Here is a 19,246-nt window from a genome sequence, read left to right on the forward strand (position 1 = left end):
ATGAGCTATGCATAGCAGAGTTTCAAATCAGCTTTATTTTTGGAGCTGAACACTTCTCAGCAAAACACAGTTTAGTTAATACCATTATTAAGTTAGCATTTTAAGATTTCACAAAATTGCCAGACACTGAAATTCTACATCAGATATGGAAAACTGAGAACAGTTTACCCATCTCGCTAAATTCTCATTTTGGGTACCAAAAATCTTTATTCTCTGCGTTTTGAACTCATTTACACACAGGAATAAATTAAAGAGTTATCAAAAAGTTGTGGAAAAACATGCTTACGTTGTTCTGATGCAAGACCTGCAGTACTCGGTTGACATTATTTAAGGCATGTACTCGTGTGGAACCTCGTTCTTTAGGCTGAAAAGAAAAAGTTACAATCTGTTCGCACCAGAAGTAACTTGACAGATCAAACAAAATAAATGATAGAGCAAACAACAGAAAGTGTCTTAATTTTCTCCATTTTTTTTTTTTTAAATAGAAACAAAAAACAAACCAGCTCATCCACAACAATTTAAAAATACATCAAAATGAAAACTGGTCAGAATAGTATTCCTGAATTTGAAGCACATGACAAGCCTTGGATTCAACATACATTTCAGTTCATCTTCAGCAAGTCCAGAATTTTTATTCCCAGCATCTGCAGAATTATAAACTGGCAACATCAACAGCAAAGTGGGAGTTCCCGGGGAAAATCTGAGGGTTTTGAACGTTTGCCAGAGTAGTTGAAATTTTTTGGCTCCCAAGAGGGAACAAGCAGCAATTTGTTTTTCTGGCACCGAAAGCCTGCTAAGTCTTCGCATACTGGGAAGAAGTTACGCTTCCTGACTTTCCCTTCCTTTTAATATTGGAGGAAGGGAAGGGGAAAAAAAAAAAAAAAAAAAAAAGGAAAAAACCCACTGCAACTCTTTACAATACCTGCCAGTCCATTTGCTTTTAATCTCTGTAATTTAACTCCTGCAGCAGAACATGATCATACTGCAAGAGCATGGAGCTGAACTTGGAACACAGTAATCAACAAAATTAGAGACCAAAAAAAAAAAAACTTATATTGTCTTCAATATACTTCAAATCAGACCACAGCTCATTAGAAGTACTAGTGAAATGCATCTGTTTAAAAAACAAAGCAAGCTTGCAAGGTGAAATAACAAATGGCTGAAGGGTCCCCAGAAGGTAAATAAACAACTCTGAGATTTATTATAAATAGTGAAATCAAGAATTTAATCCCCAGGGATAGCACAGGTTTCACCATGCCTCAGGCATCTTTTTGAAGAGGCATTGATGTTAGCAGGGGAAGAATTTTCAGCTCCACACACGCTCTTCCAAACAAGACTTGAGTAGTTTTTAGCCCTCTCCTATTAGTAGGTCATAAAGAATTTTTCAATGGAGATGCAGATTTTTGTATTGCCTACTAGCTGTTATCATTTTTCTCCCGACTTTTTTTTCTTTTTTAAAGGATCTTTCATAAGCTTATTTGAAAATTTCCACAGGTATCCAGCTAAAGGCTGTTCTTCCAGATCATCCAGAAGCAGACCTTTAAAAGATCTCTATTAACAATATACATTATGCAAGTAACATCCCTGGCTTCACATACTTTGCTAAACAATGTGTTTAATCCTCAAGAAAAGGTTACACAGCTAACTTCAGCCTGACCCTATATCCCATGAGTAGAGTTCATGGGAATTTCACTGGAACTGTAGAGAACAAGTATGTATTACAAGCAAAATAGATTTTTAAATAAACTAAAATAAAAGAATCACATGCCACAGTTTGGGTTTTGTGCGTTTTGTTTACTTGGGTTTTTTTTTAATAAATGGCAATATGACTTACACACATTTCTCTTACCAGAGGTTTCCCTGTCAGACCCTCCAAAAGGTCCAAAAGCTTCCTTCCATCTTTCAGATCCGTGAACATGTCCTTAACTGGGGGCTTCCCACTCTGCAGAAAAAGCGAAGCAGTAATAGTGTTTAAGTAAAACCTCCCTGAAAAAGGCACTTTTTATCTTTCACTTGATTCTTATTTAGTACTAAACATAGTAAACAGAAGCTAGGGCACTGTGACAGCTATCAGGAAGGTAACCTTCCCTTCTTCAGCATTTTCCTTCTCCCCACCTCTATGACTCTGTGCATCAGCAGCCTAGTACCGAGAAACTGAATAAGCACATCCTGGTTCACGTTAGGGTAGTTGTGTTAACATGCAAAGATGGCAAAGAACAAAACTTGGCAAATTTGAGGAGTCATTTCAGAAAGAATGCTTTGGTCCAGCTGCATCTAAAGGAAGAAGAAACTGGGGCTTTTCAGAAAGAAGCTATTGAGTCAAATTCTCTCAGATTTAAAAAAAAGAAAAACCCAAAAAGGACTTGGAATTGAGCCCTGTATAAGGGGCTGCCACTCTTCTAGACAGGTAGTGGATCAAAAGGTGCAACATATATTGAAACAAATTAATCATTTTCTCTACCCTGGAAAAAGAAGCAAAATGTGAAATTAAGAGCTACTCTAAATCATACATTTCTAATATTCATTTCCTTTGGGGGTGGAGGGACTCTGTACAAGAACGGTGGTACATGACAGAAGAACGATGTAAACTTTCACACTCCCTTTTACTCTTATTTCTTCTCCGACCCAAAGAAAGTTAACATGGGAAAGTGTTCCAGGGCAGGGGGAGAAGACACTGGCAGCCAGCAGCTAAGTAACTGCATTTGCTTGGTAATATTCATCTGCTGACTGCCAGGAGATCAATTAAGCTACTGCTTTCAGTGTCTCTTTGAAGTGCCAATTTGAGAAGAAAAGTATTTTCTAAAAAGTACATAAAACTCTAATACCGCCTTTTTCTATCACCTTGACTTTATAACATTGCTCTTCAGAAAGAAGGCTGTCAAAGGCCCATCTTACATGATATGAATTAGCTGACATAGATCTCCTCTACCTTCACTTACCTCCTCCTGCCCTGACAGCTGTTTGTAATTGCCAAATACTGGCTCACAAATCAGAGAGCAAGCTGAACTGCCCACTGAACCCCATTTTCTGGCAAATATCTGTTGCTCCCCAAAATTCATAAGGGCTTTTCTTAAATGTCCACTTTAATTAGATTTGATACTACTAAAACTATTCACAAGAAATCAGAGCTGAATAGCTGCAGAACCATATTTTAATCTCCTGTACAGAAACATACCTAAATGTAACTCATAGTATCAACCAGCTAAACTAACAGTGGCAAGAATGATCATGTAACTAAGGTCGCTTCTTAAACTACACGAATGCTAGCCCCAGTGTCCGATATGAATTAGTTTTGCAATGAATTTTTGTGACAAATTTATTCTCCAATTACTTTCACAAGTCATGCTTAAAAATGTGTATATACACACGTTGACACATACTTAGGTAAAGGGTGTAGAAAGGTACAGAGCTGTCAGACCAATACCAGATAGGAGTATTTGTGAAATACCAGCATTTGATAACTTTCTGCCGTTACATAGTGCCACTTCCCGAGCTCAGCTACACCCTTTCCAGCACAGCAAGGGACAAGACTTTACTCCTAGTGCATGCACTTATCACAGGTGATTCAGATGCTTCGCTGCTGTGTAGCAAGTTAACCAAACCTTTAAAGCATACTGGAGCAGGAGAAGAGGAATACCTAAGAACAGATGCAGGGAAGCTTCTTGTACAGTTTATGGTGTATAATGGGAGGAGATGATCCACAGTGCAATTACCCCAGATGCCAGAAAAATTTGGTTTAAATTTGGTTTGCATCACCACACAGAAGATACTAAAAGTAGGTTGGTAAGGGCACAAGAAAATTGTCCGTGTGTCCAGAAGAACAGACAGAAGGAACTAACAGAGGTCTCACTGGATGCAATACAACTCAAACACTCATCATGAAAGCAAATAGCTGTTAGCCATTGAAGTGTGGGGTCTCAAGAGCGGAGTAGAGTGGGAGAATCACCTCCCTTGACCTGCTGGCCATGATTCTTTTTCTGCAGCCCAGGGTACGGTTGGCTTTCTGGGCTGTGAGCGCACGTTGTTGGCTCATGTCCAATTTTTCATCCACCAGTACCCCCAAGTTGTTCTCGGCAGGGCTGCTCTCAATCCCTTCATCCCCCAGTCTGTACTGATATTGGGGGTTGCGCTGACGCGGGTGCAGGACCTTGCACTTGGCCTTGCTGAACTTCATGAGGTTCACATGGGCCCACTCCTCAAGCCTGTCAAGGTCTTTCTGGATGGCATCCCTTCCCTCTTGCAAATCAACTGCACCGCTCAGCACGGTGTCATCTGCAAACTTGCCGAGGGTGCACTCAAAGCCACTGCATGTCATTGATGAAGATACTGAACGCTACAGGTCACCATACGGACACTGGAGGGACACCACTTGTTATTGATCTCATTTGGACATTGAGCAGTCGACTGCAACTCTCTGGATCCAGCCATCCAGCCGATTCCTTATCCATCTAACAGCCCATTCATGAACTCGTATCTCTCCAATTTAGTGACAAGGATGTTGTGGGAGAGAGTGTCAAAAGCCTTACAGAAGTAAGGCCTTTATAATTATATAATTAATTATAATTACATAATTAAAACAATGCAGGAAGGAGCAGCAGAGACAACATGTGACGAACTGACCCCAACCCCCATTCTCCATCCCCCTGTGCTGCTGGGGAAGGAGGTAGAGAAAACCAGGAGAAGAGTTGAGCTGGGAAAGAGGGAGGGGTGGGGGGGAAGGTGCTTTTAAGATTTGGGTTTATTTCTCATTATCCTGTTTTGATTTGACTGGTCACAAATTAAATTGATTTTGTTTTTTCCCCAAGTTGAGTCTGGTTTTTTGCCTGTAACCATAATTGATAGGTGATCCCTCCCTGCCTTTGTCTCAACTCACGAGCTTTTAGTTGTATTTTCTCCTCCTCATCCCACTGGGGCAGGGGGTAGGAGTAAACAAGCAGCCTTGTGGTGCTTTGTTGCCGGTTGGGCTCTAACCACGACAAGAGCATACAGCCTTCTTTCTTCTTTTCCCATCCCCTCACATGCACGAAAACAAGCTGAATGACTTCCTGCTTTCAGTCATTCATTTCGACAGGTCATGGTACGTTCCAGCCCTACACAATACACCCTGCTGTGATGGTGGAAATAATTCAGATTTGCTTTCTCAGGAGAACGTTTTTTCCATTTCACTGGCCATCAGAGAACCACGTCCTGCTGTCAGTTTAAAGAGTCAGCAGAAGAGTATTAAATTATTTCTGCAATCTAAGCTACTCCTTCCCGGCTTATTAAAGTATCCACTATCCTCAAAACAGAGACACAGAAACATGCAAAGCCTCTGCATTTAGCAAAGTCTAACAAAATGCTCTCTATGGGAAGGAAGTCAGTTCACAGGAAGGCTTCTACAAGTGCAGGGTGACTGAAGTTGGCTAAGAAAGGGCTGCAGCACCCACCCTGCCAAGCCCATCACCACCTCCACCGCAGCACACCCATCAGGAAGGCTGGAAACCTGCTCCTCCAGCTTCCCACGCCCACCCAAGGGACATGCAGACACCCGGTGGCAGCGGCCACCCAGGCAGCCCCAGTTACCCCATCAGGGCACAGAGCCAGCCCACAGCACTGCTGTTGCAATGGGAGCTGAGACTGTGCGTGTGCTGCACTCTCCTCTGCTCACACTGCCTCTTCCCACCCACACGTTTTCCTCATACCTGGACACATGTTTCCATGAGGGATCTGCTATCTGAGCCACATGGTCTGCAAGCAAGAATGTCACTGCTCTGTCCTCCTGTGCACAGTGCAGCTGGATGCTGCCCAGCTTTCCTGGGATGCAGTTAGATAGCAACCCGCTGTGCTTCAAGAAGCCTTCTGCTTTCCTTTTCCAGGCAGAACAGCTACATATCCCAGCTTCTGACAGCTGTATGACTAAAAGTTTATTAAGCTTAGAAAGGAGCTGGAAAAGAATTTTATACAATGGCAGCCCAAGGGATGGTCCCATACCTCCATTTCCCAAGGCAAGGAAAAGCTCTGGGGCAATGCTGGCAGAACAGTTACGCATGCCCTCCTGCACCAGGCACGGGCCAGCTCAGAGCCCGGCCAGGCTGCTGCCATCACCACCACCTCCTCGTGAGAAAAGAGATATAGAGCCCCATCTCTTTGCCTGTAGGACCCACCACTGAGCCTACCGGGGGAGGCTGCTGCGGCAGCGCAGAGGCAATCTGGGAACCACGATTCGTGACCACTAAGGCTGGGCCTGTGCTTCTAGTCAGGGAGCCTAATCCAAACCAAGCTCCAGCGGGGCCAGGAGCGCTCCAAGCCCCGACTCCGACCCACCATCGGGCACCTAATGGGCCCACGGAGCCAGCAGCGCCCTGAGCCGCAGCAGGCTGGAGCAGGCAGCCCTGGGACCAGCTCTGCGCTGGGGCAGACTGGCACGCTGCAGCGAGAGCCAGGGCTCTGGGGAAGGGCAGAAGTCCTCTCCCACCCTCAGGGTAAAGGCATGAGGTGCTGCAGATTGCTTTCCCTGCCATCCCTGCCCACACACATACTGCTCACTCCTAACCTCCAGAGAGCAATCTGGCCTTCTGTAAAAAAGAGTCTGTACCCACAGATATACACACACACAAATAAATATATGTATCGGCAGTATATAAAAAGCATACGTCTGTCTGTGTCTCTGTAGAGTCCTGCCTGGGACACAGTATGCTAAGCCAATCTAAATTTCTCCTTTTTGGAACCGACAACATTTTACTCACTTTCTACACACTTAAAGACTAAAGAAGTAGAAAGCAGTTCAGCTGACGCCAGCATCCCATAAGGAGAAGCAGTCCATCACTGGACATAATGGATCAAGAAACTTAAGTATTTGCCTTGTAAGAGTGACAGTGACAAGCCATACTGAGCCCTTCAGCAAGGGCAAATGGCTAGTCACAGTTGTGTTGGTAAGTACTTAAGGAGCAGCCTACGTTGTGCTAAGCACTGTACAAATACAAGGCAGATAATGGGTCCTTTCTCAAAGACAAAATAGGGTCCAGTTTATACTACAAAGATAGTATAAAGGACAGGCAGGGACACACCATGTACCAGGAGAACTGTGCCGGTTCAGGGTGTGAAACATTCACATCCCCCTCACTGAACACTTTTATCAGTTAACAGAAGGTAGTTTTTCTCTGCTTTGCCTATGTTTGCTGTGACAAAAAAAGAAAAAAGAAATAAAAAAAAGCGCACTGGTAAAAATCTCTTTCCCTCAGCCTGTCCAAGAGGGCTTTGCCAGCAGAGCTGCACACACAGAGTTGCTGTAGCAGAGACAAGGGCTTGATAAGACAGACAAAAGAACATAATTAACAGACTTAACTTAGAAAGAGGCCATGTTGGTTCCCCAATGCTTTAAACTGGCACTGACAGCAGGAAAGGAGCTAAAGGAGCTGATTCACTTCAACAGGGGTGGGCATAAGGGAAAGACGAAGGGGGAAGAGAAAGGGAAGGGAAGGCAGAGGAAGAGAAAGGAAAGTAGAGAAATAAAAGCTGGAGACAGTACGTCAGCTGGGGCTAGGCCTGCTTGTGCTCCTATAAACTTGGCATGGTGACACAATTGTTATCTACCACGGGGCTCATGCACAAGGATCAGAACCAGATCCAATCCATCACATTACATTTATTCCAACAGACATTTTGGTGCCAGCCTTTGCGCTAACACGAGTAGGGGAGGGAAGAGACAAAGAAGAACTTTCGCTAGTTATCCACAGCAGAAAACACTCTCATGGGGCAGCAGCAGCGGTTTCTGAATGATCTTTGAGCTGGAGACCAGAGGCTAGCCGTACATGGTAAGACCAGTTACTACAGGCATTGGCTTTGCATGCTCCAGCGAGACACCGGCACCATTTGGGAAGGAGAGCCCACTCGCAGTGATCTCCTCCTGGCAGCGGCAGCAGCACCCTTCTCACATGCCCACTGGCCATCGTCCAGCCCTTCTACCTGGATCAGGTTTAAGAGGGTGACTTGCACTTCCTTGTGTGCATCTAGGATTACTTGCGGAGAAGGGTCATCCAATATGACTGGGCAGAAATCATTCCTTCTCTTTGCCAGAAAGCGTTCCCAGGAAATAGAGGAAGCTATAAACAAAATCCAGACCAGATTTTTTAAGAGTCATCCAATGCTACCAACAGTAGAAAGACCAGCCATCAACATTTACAGTTTGTTCTACTGAAGCCACACACAGTTACAAGGCAGCAAACTTCCTTGAATATATTTTACAGTAGAACATTCTTAACTGTCCCTTTATTACTAATAGGGAACTGTATCAAATTGAGCCAAGTTACAGAGAATTAAAGGGAGTCACAAATTCTTGGTAAGACAAAGCTTTTTTTTTTTTTGAACACAAGCTATTATTTGTCATTTTATCACAGCTATTTATGCCCTTTGTGTATTGTTTGTGAACATGAAATTATATGCAAAGTTAACCATTAAAGAAGTTTTAATGTCTATCTAGTTTAACTAGAAACATGCAGTTTTTCCCTTATGTCATCATAGTTACTGGCAGCAGAGAATTTACATGTTCTTTAAATCAATAATTATTGAAGGTACATTATTAGACCTAACTCTTTTCCAATAAATGAATGCCAGAGATATTCGAGAGTAAGAGATAAGCCACCTCTACTTCACATCCTCCTCAGTGATACCGATTCAGACCTCCTAGTGACGACATTAAAACCAGGATGAAAGGTCCTCTCAGTTTCACAGTAACATACACTGGCTGTCACCAGGGAAGTAACACATATTGTAAAAGCATACATATGACCTTCGCCACCCACCAAGGGAACGCAGCAGACAAGTTCTGGCCACTCAGAGCAGTGCTGGGAAAAGCCCTAGTTGCCATTTAGATCATCTGCCACCTCAGAAACACCAGAACACCCTGAAAGTATAATAGATAGGAAGCAGTACATCTTGATTTTTCCATCAGATTCTTCTAATCTTTCAGTGTCACTTATATGAAGGTCAAAGTTGTCTTTGTTAATTATTTTTAACCAACAGATGACTACTTTTAACATCTAGTAAGATGCTCAGCAAATAGGTCAAAACAGCAGTAGAGATGCAAAGAGCCCTTTCTCCTTTTTCTTGAGAAAGGGGAAATATTGAACAGGTTGGGCACTTTAACCAGAACATGAACCATTCATAATGTTCAAGTACATTCCTAGGGAACTCATGGTAACTACCTACTTAGTTTAAACTCGATTACAAACACAAGGAGTAAGAACTACACTTTATCATGACCAATACAGAGTAAGAAACACGTCAAGTGCTGCTACATCATGAGGCCAGTACATGGGAACTCGATGTGGGAAACAATTCAGAAAGCAAAAAGGTCATTGCAAAAAGTAAACAACTGTGTCAACCAATAATCTTGCCAATATCTAATTTAAGACCATAGTAATTGTTTACAGAAGTATTTTTATTAAAATGTGATACTTTTTTTCCATTCTCTTCCCAATGACATGTGGGAGTTATACAACAACATGCATAAATACTAGCTAAACTGTGACAGATATATTTTAGTTGAGTATACTCTACTCTATGCTGAATGTCAGAGTACTTGTGGCATCTCTACACAACACTAGTACCAAAACTATGAATTCAAATACCAAGTAAAAAAATAAGTAAATAAAAAGTTACAATCCCAGGAGGAAAATACCTTATAGGCCAAACTGAGTATCGCTACTGGAGCTTAAAAATAATTACAAGCAACTAAATAGCTATTTAAAACTCCAGACTAACAGGGAAAAAAAGTGAGACTCATCAGTGAGATATGCTGGAAAGTTTGTTTCTACTAGATGACTGACATGAGTTTAAGGAGCAGCAAAGCTGAAAAGCTAAAGATAGCTCAATCCACAGAACACCTGAAATACTTGACTGACAACATGATAGAATGAGGGGAAACATATAAAAGCAAATACTAGACATAGCAAGGCAGCAAAACAAACACAAGGCATCAGCAACTCTCTGTGGGTCTTTTTTTCTCCCCAGTACATCTATTAATGCATTTACATAAGCTTACGTTATTATAATACGTTTAATGTAACAGTACTAACTTCAGCTTGCGATTAAGCCTCATTATGTATCATTACCAGCAGGGGCAGTTGGGACCATATTTCTTATCACTGTCAGTTATTTCTCCTGTAAGACTGGAAGGTTATCTTTTTTTTTTTTTTTTTAGCCAACTAACTTCAGATTGTAACTTGATTCCTTAAAAAAAAATAAATTCCTGCTGACCAGGTTGACTATTGTTCTCATTAGCGATTAACAGGTAAAGGGACAGATTTGCTTCAGTGGCTCTACCAGGTTCAGCTCTAGTGCCTGAGAAGGTCACACAAACACAAATACTCAAACACTCCAACAACTGGGATGGTAACTGAGACCGTGATCAGAGTCAAACTCTATCCCAAAGCCCAGAGCATTAACCAAAATCAGCAGTAATTACAGTTTGTATTACTATACCAAGCTTTGAAGCCCAGTAAGGGAAATGCTGCCCTCACCCTGTTCTTAGACCAGAAAGCTTTAGCACTTGAGAGGAAGGCAGAAAACTGGCAATTCTCATGCTGTAGCTAAATCTGGGAGAGATCATGAACTGCTATGTATTATTGCTTTGATGCTGTAAATTAGTCATCCTTACCATATCTCATAACCTATTAGAGAAGAAAAGATTTATTTTCCTGCACCTTGATTAATTCACATCCCATTTGACCTCTTCTCAGAAGGAGGGACTAAGTAATCCAGTTAAGGAAAAAAAAGTAGACTAAAAATTGAATTTTTAAGGCCAGTTCATACAAACACTAATTCTTTTCCATGCAGGTTGTTCCTCAGGTTAAGGTCAAATTTTTCATAAGCTTTGACTATCTTTGAGTGAAGTTACATTTTACAGTTTAATTCAGTGGTAGAATACAGCAGGAACAAATAGACTGGAGAATATTTTACCAGCAGTCAAGTATTTCCTTGCTTGCGCCACAAAAACTGAACTGGAAAAAGGAGTACAGACCATCTTAGGTGATGTCTCCTTGGACAGATAAAATTGCCTAATCAATCTTTTTGAACTCTCTTCTTGCATGACTAATACATTAAACTCCATAAATCTCCTTCCCCCAAAAAATCCCTTCTGAAATGTCTTTGGCCTCAGGTATCTCAGGTCATGTAAAATGAATTATCTTGAGTAGGTATGCTTTTGTCTTTAAAAAGATTTATCACGTTTGCTAAGAGTCAGAAGTAGAGCAGCAAAATGTCTTCAGGAGTATGGGGTCTGACATTTACTATTATGGTAAAACAACCCTTAGAGGAAAGGAGAAAATTAAGGAGCAAAAATGGTGGAAAAGATCTATGCAGCATACCACCCAGAAAGTTAGATAAGACTTTGCAGTTAGCAAAGAAATTAATGCCTGGTATGATGAGGGAGGACCATTTTCATTTTAAGATGCATATAAAGCCATCACATAGCAAAGCACTCCATGTACAGCGCACCAGTTTGCCTACTGCCCCGTCTTCTCTTCATCTTTACTTTATTTGGTGTCCTTCCAGGGGAGGGGACCTGGCAGAGCCCAGAAGAGGAAAGGCACAGGAGCCCCAGCACCGAGCATTCGCCTTCTCGCAGGCTAACCTAGAGCTCGGCCCTGGAGGATGCAGTCCGCTCCCAAGCTGCGCCTCAGCCTCTTCTTTGCTTTTTAACCCTAAACTGAAACGCATTTTGGAAGACCACATAGCAGGGGAAAACTTAAGATGCTGTAAAAGCATGGGAGGTCTGGGTTTACTCACGCCGGCAGGTCCTAGCTCCAAACCCTGCCAGTGCTGCAGCTGCTGGCCAACGCGGATGTCAGGGCACCAGCACAGGACCTGGAGGATCAGCATCGTGGAAATACATGCAACAAGAACACTGCAAATGCAGAAGTAAGACTGTACAAGGCTTCTGCATGTAAGAAGAATGAAATTGAGAGCTTGGAAAGAAATGGCAGTACATGACAAAAAGGGAAGGGAGGCACAGCTCTCAGGCATGTACAGGCTTTGAATGCAATTCCTGATGCCTTGGAACAATGTCCCCACCTGGCTCTGTTCAACAGCTTTCCATACCCAAGTCTTATGACTGGGGGAGCAGGGAAATCCAGTGTCATTTTCACCAAATACCATGAACATCTCTGGGGTTTTATGTTCTTTTAGCAGAGCACAACCTTCCTAGCAATAAAGTGGTTTTGCCATCCCTGTGGGAAAACTTCCCAAATGTAATGAGGACACCATTCACTGGGGGGAAGAGCGAGCCTTAGTTTGCCCATGCTGGATCTATGAACTTCCTCTAGAGTGACAGCACTAAGCTCCGACAGGCTGTGACAGATCTGACTCCATGGGTCTAAATTAAGAGTTAGGGCATCATGTTTCTTGCACTGACTCTGGGTCCTACCTGCCAAGTTCAGGAATAGCAGAAGAGGAGAGTAAGCAATCTGAAAGCAAAATTGGAAAAGTACCACCTTGGAAAATGGGAACACGAAAGCCAGCAAAGACTGAGTCATGCAAGGAGATAAAGAGAAGGCAAGGCTAGGACTGCTTAGAGATGCAAAAATAGGACCAACCCCACAAGCATCAAATCCTGTAAGGGCTGGGAAAGTGAAGAGATGTAGAGTGGGAGAAGGGGAAAGGAAGGACAGACAGAGCAGATCTGAGGCTTTAACAAGAAAAACTGGGTCTTGCTGGATAAGCAACTAAGTGACAAAGACAGAACTGGGGAAGAAATAGACAGGGCGATCAAAACTCCAGATTTGCCGGGATTTGCCAGGCAGGCATGCTTTCTAACATAACAGGGTGTAACAGTAAGGGAGGGGGGAGGGGGGTGAACAGGGGCAGAAAGTAGGAGCAAAGAAAGTAAAGAAAACAGGGCAGAAAAAACTGTACTTGCAGGGTCTAAAGTGGGACACAGACTCCTGAATCCCTCAATATGCCTATCAAGTTTTCTAGAAAGCTTCTAGAGTTGCGAGTACGAGTATCCAGCCACTATGCTATGTAATTATCAGCTGAAGTGTCAGAGGTCTGTATGAAAGACCTAAAAGTTCCATGTAAATTGATACAGATTGAAACTACTTAAAATTTGGAAAAGTCAAAACTAGGGTTGATTGCAAAATCTTTGTTCACTCCCCTTTTACCTATGTGTAACAAATAACGTATGGTTAATGGAGCAGTAAGTTATCCTGTGGGCCTGAATTCAAACTATACTTTTAGTCAAGAGTTCCCCTGTAATTAATCAGAATCATTTAAAGCACAATTTTACAGGTAATCACTGTGTGCCAGATTAAGAGACTTCCTTAGATCATTAAGCCCAGTCCTTGCTCACACAGGCATCATCTTCTTGAAGTCCCTTCTCTATGCTGATCAAGCTCCATCTGAAAACTAAGTAGATATTTTACACGGTTTGCTCGAGTTTGCAGGAGAGATGAGCCCTCTGAGCTCTGTCATAAGACTCAACAAGACGTCTGGTTTATAAGAAGATATTACAGAGAAGTCAAAACCTCTGGTTAATCTAACCAAAATCTCAGATTGGGCATTCAAAATTAGTAGCTACTTCTGATATTTACCATTATTTGCAGTGGTTGTAAACACAGAAGATAGTACTCTTGCATTGCAGAAAGGTGTTCTGAAAATATATCCATTAATACCTACGAACTGGTAAGTGTTAATGAAAAAAGGATAGAAAATGCAATTTTATAGAGTTTGAAGAGCATACATTATCTATCCATACAACTAGATGCATTAATTGGTGGGCTACACAGCTAAATTGACTCCTGAAATTAGACTGGACAGAACAATGGAAAAAAACATACAATAAGTAAAAACATCACATGGCTTAATATAAAAATACACTGAACTGCTCTGTATCAATATTTGTTTGAATGCAAACTTCTCTATTGGTTAAAGCTTGGTAAAATAGACTACTTATCTAACAAGTTTTATACTCTTTAATTTTAACAAAATATCTTTACTACACAACCATCATAAGCTTGTGAGTTGTAGTGCAAATGGCTCTGCTAAGGCAAAGATTTCTACAGTGAGCACTGAGGCTTGGCTGAGGACATTTATTGACCTTAAGACTCAATCCACTTTAAATGTGCTTGTGCCTTCATTTCAAAAAATACGTGCAAATAAAATGCATTTTGTTATAGCACAGTTCAAATGAAGAGCACAAACACAAGTTAGCATACTGTGAACTAGAGCAAGAACTTCTATCTCACTGAACAGGTGCCCGAAGCAGATACAGGTACCTCACAGTGGACTTGAGATACTTACTGTGTTTTGCTCATCTACCTATTCTCTGATGAGGGAAGGGAAAGACATTGCTCTCTTTCTAGATCCTTTGTAAAACCCTATTGAATTGATTTAAATCAAGTTCAGCAATGTTGAGTACATTATGCAATTGCAATTTTAGGATATTCGTGTACCAAACTAGTTTATAGAGGCTCAGCTGCTTACTTTTTATTTATGCATTTACATAAAGGGCAACTACAATATAAATAACGTGCAAGGACAAGTAAAATTCTTGGAGTGAACTCTGCAATTCCATACAAAATTCCTCAGTTACCATTTTGTTTTCTGCAATGTAAGTCAGATTACATTTACCCAGCCTCTAAACCCTCTCTATCCTACTAAGCAGCTGAATCAATCTAGTTCACAGAAAAGGAATTTTAAACAACCCAAATGACTTGGTAAATGCAAAAATGTCAGTAAGACTGGAATCAGTCTCTTTACATTTTCAAGGCACAGCTGAAACTAGACTTTCTTACATGAGGTGATTTCTACTTAACACCAGCAATTTCCTTGCTATCTGAACATGCCAGTCTTCATAAATCTGCATCTTGTCATGGCAAAATAGCCATGCTCAAGTTTGAATTGGACATGCAATAGTCGGGAGTATGTCCTTTTAAATGAGCCTCTTTAATCATTAATACGGCTTTCATAGCTTCAGGTGGTTTAATGGGCCATGAAGTTACAGAGTTACTTCAAATCCAACCAGTATCTGAACATACCCTGTGGCAGGGAAATCCAGGAGCTACACAGGATCTGTCAGAATACATAGTATAAAAGGATAAGCCACTTTATAAAATATATCCGTGGGTGTACGAGTATAAAGACTGAAAACAATTTTACCTATTTCAATACAACGTCCACAACACATACAAACAAGTCACATAGCACATTCGCAGTATCATTGTCATTTCCGTGTTCATGCCATCTTTATGCCAGGGTAAGTCTCTACAAACAGGCCTTCCTTTCTCACCACATTTTCACTCCTTACACAATCCTGCCCTGCCTAACTCTCCTCCTGCAAGAACGTCTTTCCTCTTGGCAGCAGTCAAAAGTGAGCATAGAGCAACTAGTTACAGGTACACACTCCTCCCCTAAAGAGCAAACTCGCCAAGTTTGCATTGGACGAAGAGTGCAAGATATCAGCTTTCAACCCAAACAAACCTAAGCCAGAGTGAATCAACCAAGGCCACAAGCCTTGCATTGCCCAGTGTCCTGTTGCATAGGAAGGGAAGTAAAAATTTCTTACATTGCTGATCAAGAACTTCAGAAGGGCAGCACTCCAGAGGCAGCCATTCATTGCTATAGCACTGTCATTGCTTTACTTAAAAAGAAAAACAAACCAGCCGCCCTCCCGCCCCCTTTCTTCTATATTTATATCTACTTTCAGGATTTCACATGCATGCCCCCTTCCATTAACAGGGAGCAAACTAGTAGTTATCCCACTTGCAGCACCATGCTGGCTCGAAAAAAAGCATGAGTTTCCCCTGATAATAGCCCACATTCTTTCACACATTCAAACTATAAAGTAGGGAAACTTCCCATAGCCACCACGCTCCTAAGCAAAGTGTTGTTTTTCACTATCAGCAGAACAGCATAAAAAGCAGGCTTTAAATAGCATCCTAAAGCAACCACCACTTCATTTCTCATCCCAAACACAAAACAAGATCCTCAGTAACTTTCAAGTCAGTAAAGAGAATTAAAACAAGAAACAAAGCATGAGAGCCAAGGAAAATTCAAAATGAGCAAGTAGTCATACAAAATTTCAGTCGGGACTCATGTAGCAACACCAGGTGGCTTCAGCTGGAGGTTTGCAAAGTATTTTGGATGAGTAAAGCTGACTCAGCAGCACTGACAGTAAACACAGCAACTAAGATTAAAAATCTGCTGTAATACACTAAGAAAACTGCATCTTGAAATAAACAGTATAAGGCAAGAGGACCAAAACCCAAACAAACACCATCATGCAAATAACTGTATTTTAATATATTAACAAATAGCATCTTTCATTTTTTCTTAAACAAGACAATAATATCAAATGTTTAAGCGCATGGGGCAACAGAGAGTGAACAAACATTACAGTATTTTATCTGTTTTCATTACACTTTTTGACACATTTTACTAGGAGTATTCTACAAGAGTAAGAGCAAAGTATATTTAACCAATATTGTTCTAAACAATGAATCAAACAAAATAAAGTAGTACTTTCAACCCACTGTTACCTTGGAAAACCGAGCATTTATCCATTTCGTAAAGGTCTTTTTCTGTACATCATTATGTTCATCTGGAGAGAGAAAATAAGAAGAAAACAATGAGTGAAAATGCACTCTTCTTAATCCCAGATTGCTCAAAATGGGTCATATTAAACCCTATCCTGACTCAGTGGGAGAATTTTTTGCCTAACCTGTCAATAAAGCTGTTCAAACCCCTACAAGACTTTGGTACTTGCGGAGTCACACAAATGTTTCAACTTTGCTAGCAACCACAGGGCTCCTCTGCATTAAAACCAGCCTCGCAGCACCTCCTGAGCAGGATACTGATGCATTAAATTCACAGGCTTCCCATCTGGTGAAAAGCAATCAATGAAACCACGGACCTTCAATCAGCAGACTTTGTCAACACCTTTTTGCCTGGGTGCGTTACTCCAAAAGCTGCCGAGGTCCTTATTCGAGCTTCTGATGCAGATAACAGCCTCCCTCAGTACACAGCACAGCAACAAAGCTGCTGAACAACCCTTGAAGCGCCTGCGTCCTTACCCACCCTCAGCCTGGCTTCCCACCCGGGTTAGGAACCATGTTAGTGATCGGTCACGGTAAGTTCGGCTATACTGTGGGAAGGGCTCCGCAGCCCTTCCCTTTCGGATGCCCCTACTGGTGTGACACCACAGTACGGCCACCTCGGGTCCAGGAGACAGCCAGAAGGACCCCGCAGGACAAGGAGGAAGGGTGGGCAAGCACCTGCAGGTCAAAGCAGAGGGAGGAGCGTGGCCTCCAGCTGCGCAGAGAGAAGATGGCTTCCGAGGTTGTTTCAGGAAGCCATTTGGGAGTCACCTACGAATTTACAGAGTCTGTCCCACTAATCCAGGCTGAGTCACCTCCAGCACAGCTCTGCCCATACCACAGGGCACCTCGTGGGTAAATTGCACTGACCAGTGCTAAGGGCGAGACTATGCCTCATCACCTGCAGTTAAATGACAGCGAACTACCTGCTGACAACAGACCAGGCAAAGGAAGTTGGCCCACCATGGATTTTCAGGCCTGCTTGCTGCAGCCCAGCAGAAGAGACACACGTGCAGCCTGTAAAAGGCTTCACCCTCCACATCCACGCAGCAGACCACAGCCAAGGTAGGCAGTGGCTTCCACCAGCAAACTCAGTCTGACAGCTGCAGCCCAGACCATCATCTCCAAGAGGCCTTCAAGACTCCAAGAGCTTCCTCACAGACCAGCCTCAAGATCGGCTTCAGGCACTCGCAGCACGCTGCTGCCCGGGATGCTCTCTTGCAGAACTCTCTTCGTAGCAGCTGGCACCAATTTTTCCAAGCCCCCTACCACAACAAAGCATACACACCACCATGCCATTCAGACCACCTGGTCCTGCACTAGGAGGAAGCCATAGAAAAAAAATGGATTGAAACTCAAACATACCACTTTGTGAAATCAGGAAAAGGAAAAAAAATTATTATATATAAAAAGATATCAGATTATGAGTAAAAGGCACCACTTAAAGGATCATATGCCTCAGCAGCAATTGAGACTGTTGTACAGTGAAGTTTTACCTACAAAACCCAGATGTTTATTAAAAATCTAAAAAAAAAAAGAAAAAAAAAATCACAGAATGCTACCAGAAGATTCCTTAGGTAGATGACCTCAAAACTTCTTGTTTCTGGCCCAACATGCATCTGAAACTGATGCCATTCATGTCTAATTTATCTAGCCATAAATCTGTTACATACAGGCTACTAGAGCAGTGGAACAAATGACCAGGTGTTTTTTACCTAACAGACATGAACAAGGAGTAGCAGCTATGGCTCGGTCCAAGCAAGATAAGAAGTCACATTGGTGAGAAATGAGATGTCATGAGAGTTAAAAGACTTAATAAGCTACATGAAAATGTTCATATCAATTTAAAATGAAACCTCAGTTCTGGGGTCCTTTTAGGCTACAGCTGAAAAACCTACTTAGGGCATGCCAAAGAGTGCACATTTGCTGCAATGTGGCAGCCAGCAGCCATTCTTTCACCCTTCTGTGCCTCTCCGCCATCTAAAGCTGATCCAACACAGCCTGCTCCTCAGTCACACTTCAAGGTCAACCAGAAATCAAAGATAGCCCAACGCAGAAAAAGATTTTTCTGAAAGACATTCAAGATACCTACCATACGTGCACAGCAGGCCATGCTTAAAACAGGTCCTTGAAATTCAAGGTGTTGTTCTGGGGGAATACAGTTACCTGAACAATCTCATTAACCCTGCTCTCTTTCCTCAGTGAAACAGAGCACCTTGCCATCAAAGACAGAAAGGATCTACCAGCAGGATACTCGGTGCCAAGCACCCGTCTCACAGGAGACTGAGAGGGTCAAGATTTAAACTTCAAATATACTGAATACATTTACCCATTTTTTCCCTCCAGGGTTTTTTTTGTTTGGTTGGTTTTTTTGTTTTTTTTTATTAGGAGACAGGAACGGACTAGATTATTAACTGCCACTGTTGGACCAAAAAGCTAGCATTGTACAAAACTCAATCCCTGACTCTGTCCGACTCCTGATAATGTTTTCCATTTACATTAGTTGCAAATACTATTTGTATTGAATGTATTGAGATTTAAACATCCTTCTCTCTCTTTAAATATAATTCAGTAACCTCTGTCCCTTTTCTGCCAACGACCCCAAGTACGTACCTATGTACCAGGATGCTTTCCTAAGGCTCGGTCTGCCTTTTTCCTTCCTTAAGCTTCTGTGA

The 19,246-nt window shown here is 42.1% G+C and overlaps 1 protein-coding gene across 4 annotated transcripts in view; it reads right to left on the reverse strand.

The window, feature by feature from the left end:
* Positions 1 to 19,246, reverse strand: part of UTRN (utrophin) — a 389,395-nt gene that overhangs the window by 312,754 nt on the left and 57,395 nt on the right. For all 4 annotated transcript variants that reach the window (XM_075036045.1, XM_075036046.1, XM_075036047.1 and 1 more), the window contains exons 3-5: positions 16,515 to 16,576; positions 1,850 to 1,942; positions 287 to 364 (exon numbers count right to left, since the gene is read on the reverse strand). In XM_075036045.1, coding sequence (XP_074892146.1) covers positions 287 to 364; positions 1,850 to 1,942; positions 16,515 to 16,576 — 233 coding nt within the window. The remainder of the gene's footprint in view (positions 1 to 286; positions 365 to 1,849; positions 1,943 to 16,514; positions 16,577 to 19,246) is intronic.

This window comes from Buteo buteo, chromosome 9, assembly GCF_964188355.1.
Source record: "Buteo buteo chromosome 9, bButBut1.hap1.1, whole genome shotgun sequence".
Lineage (NCBI taxonomy): Eukaryota > Metazoa > Chordata > Aves > Accipitriformes > Accipitridae > Buteo > Buteo buteo.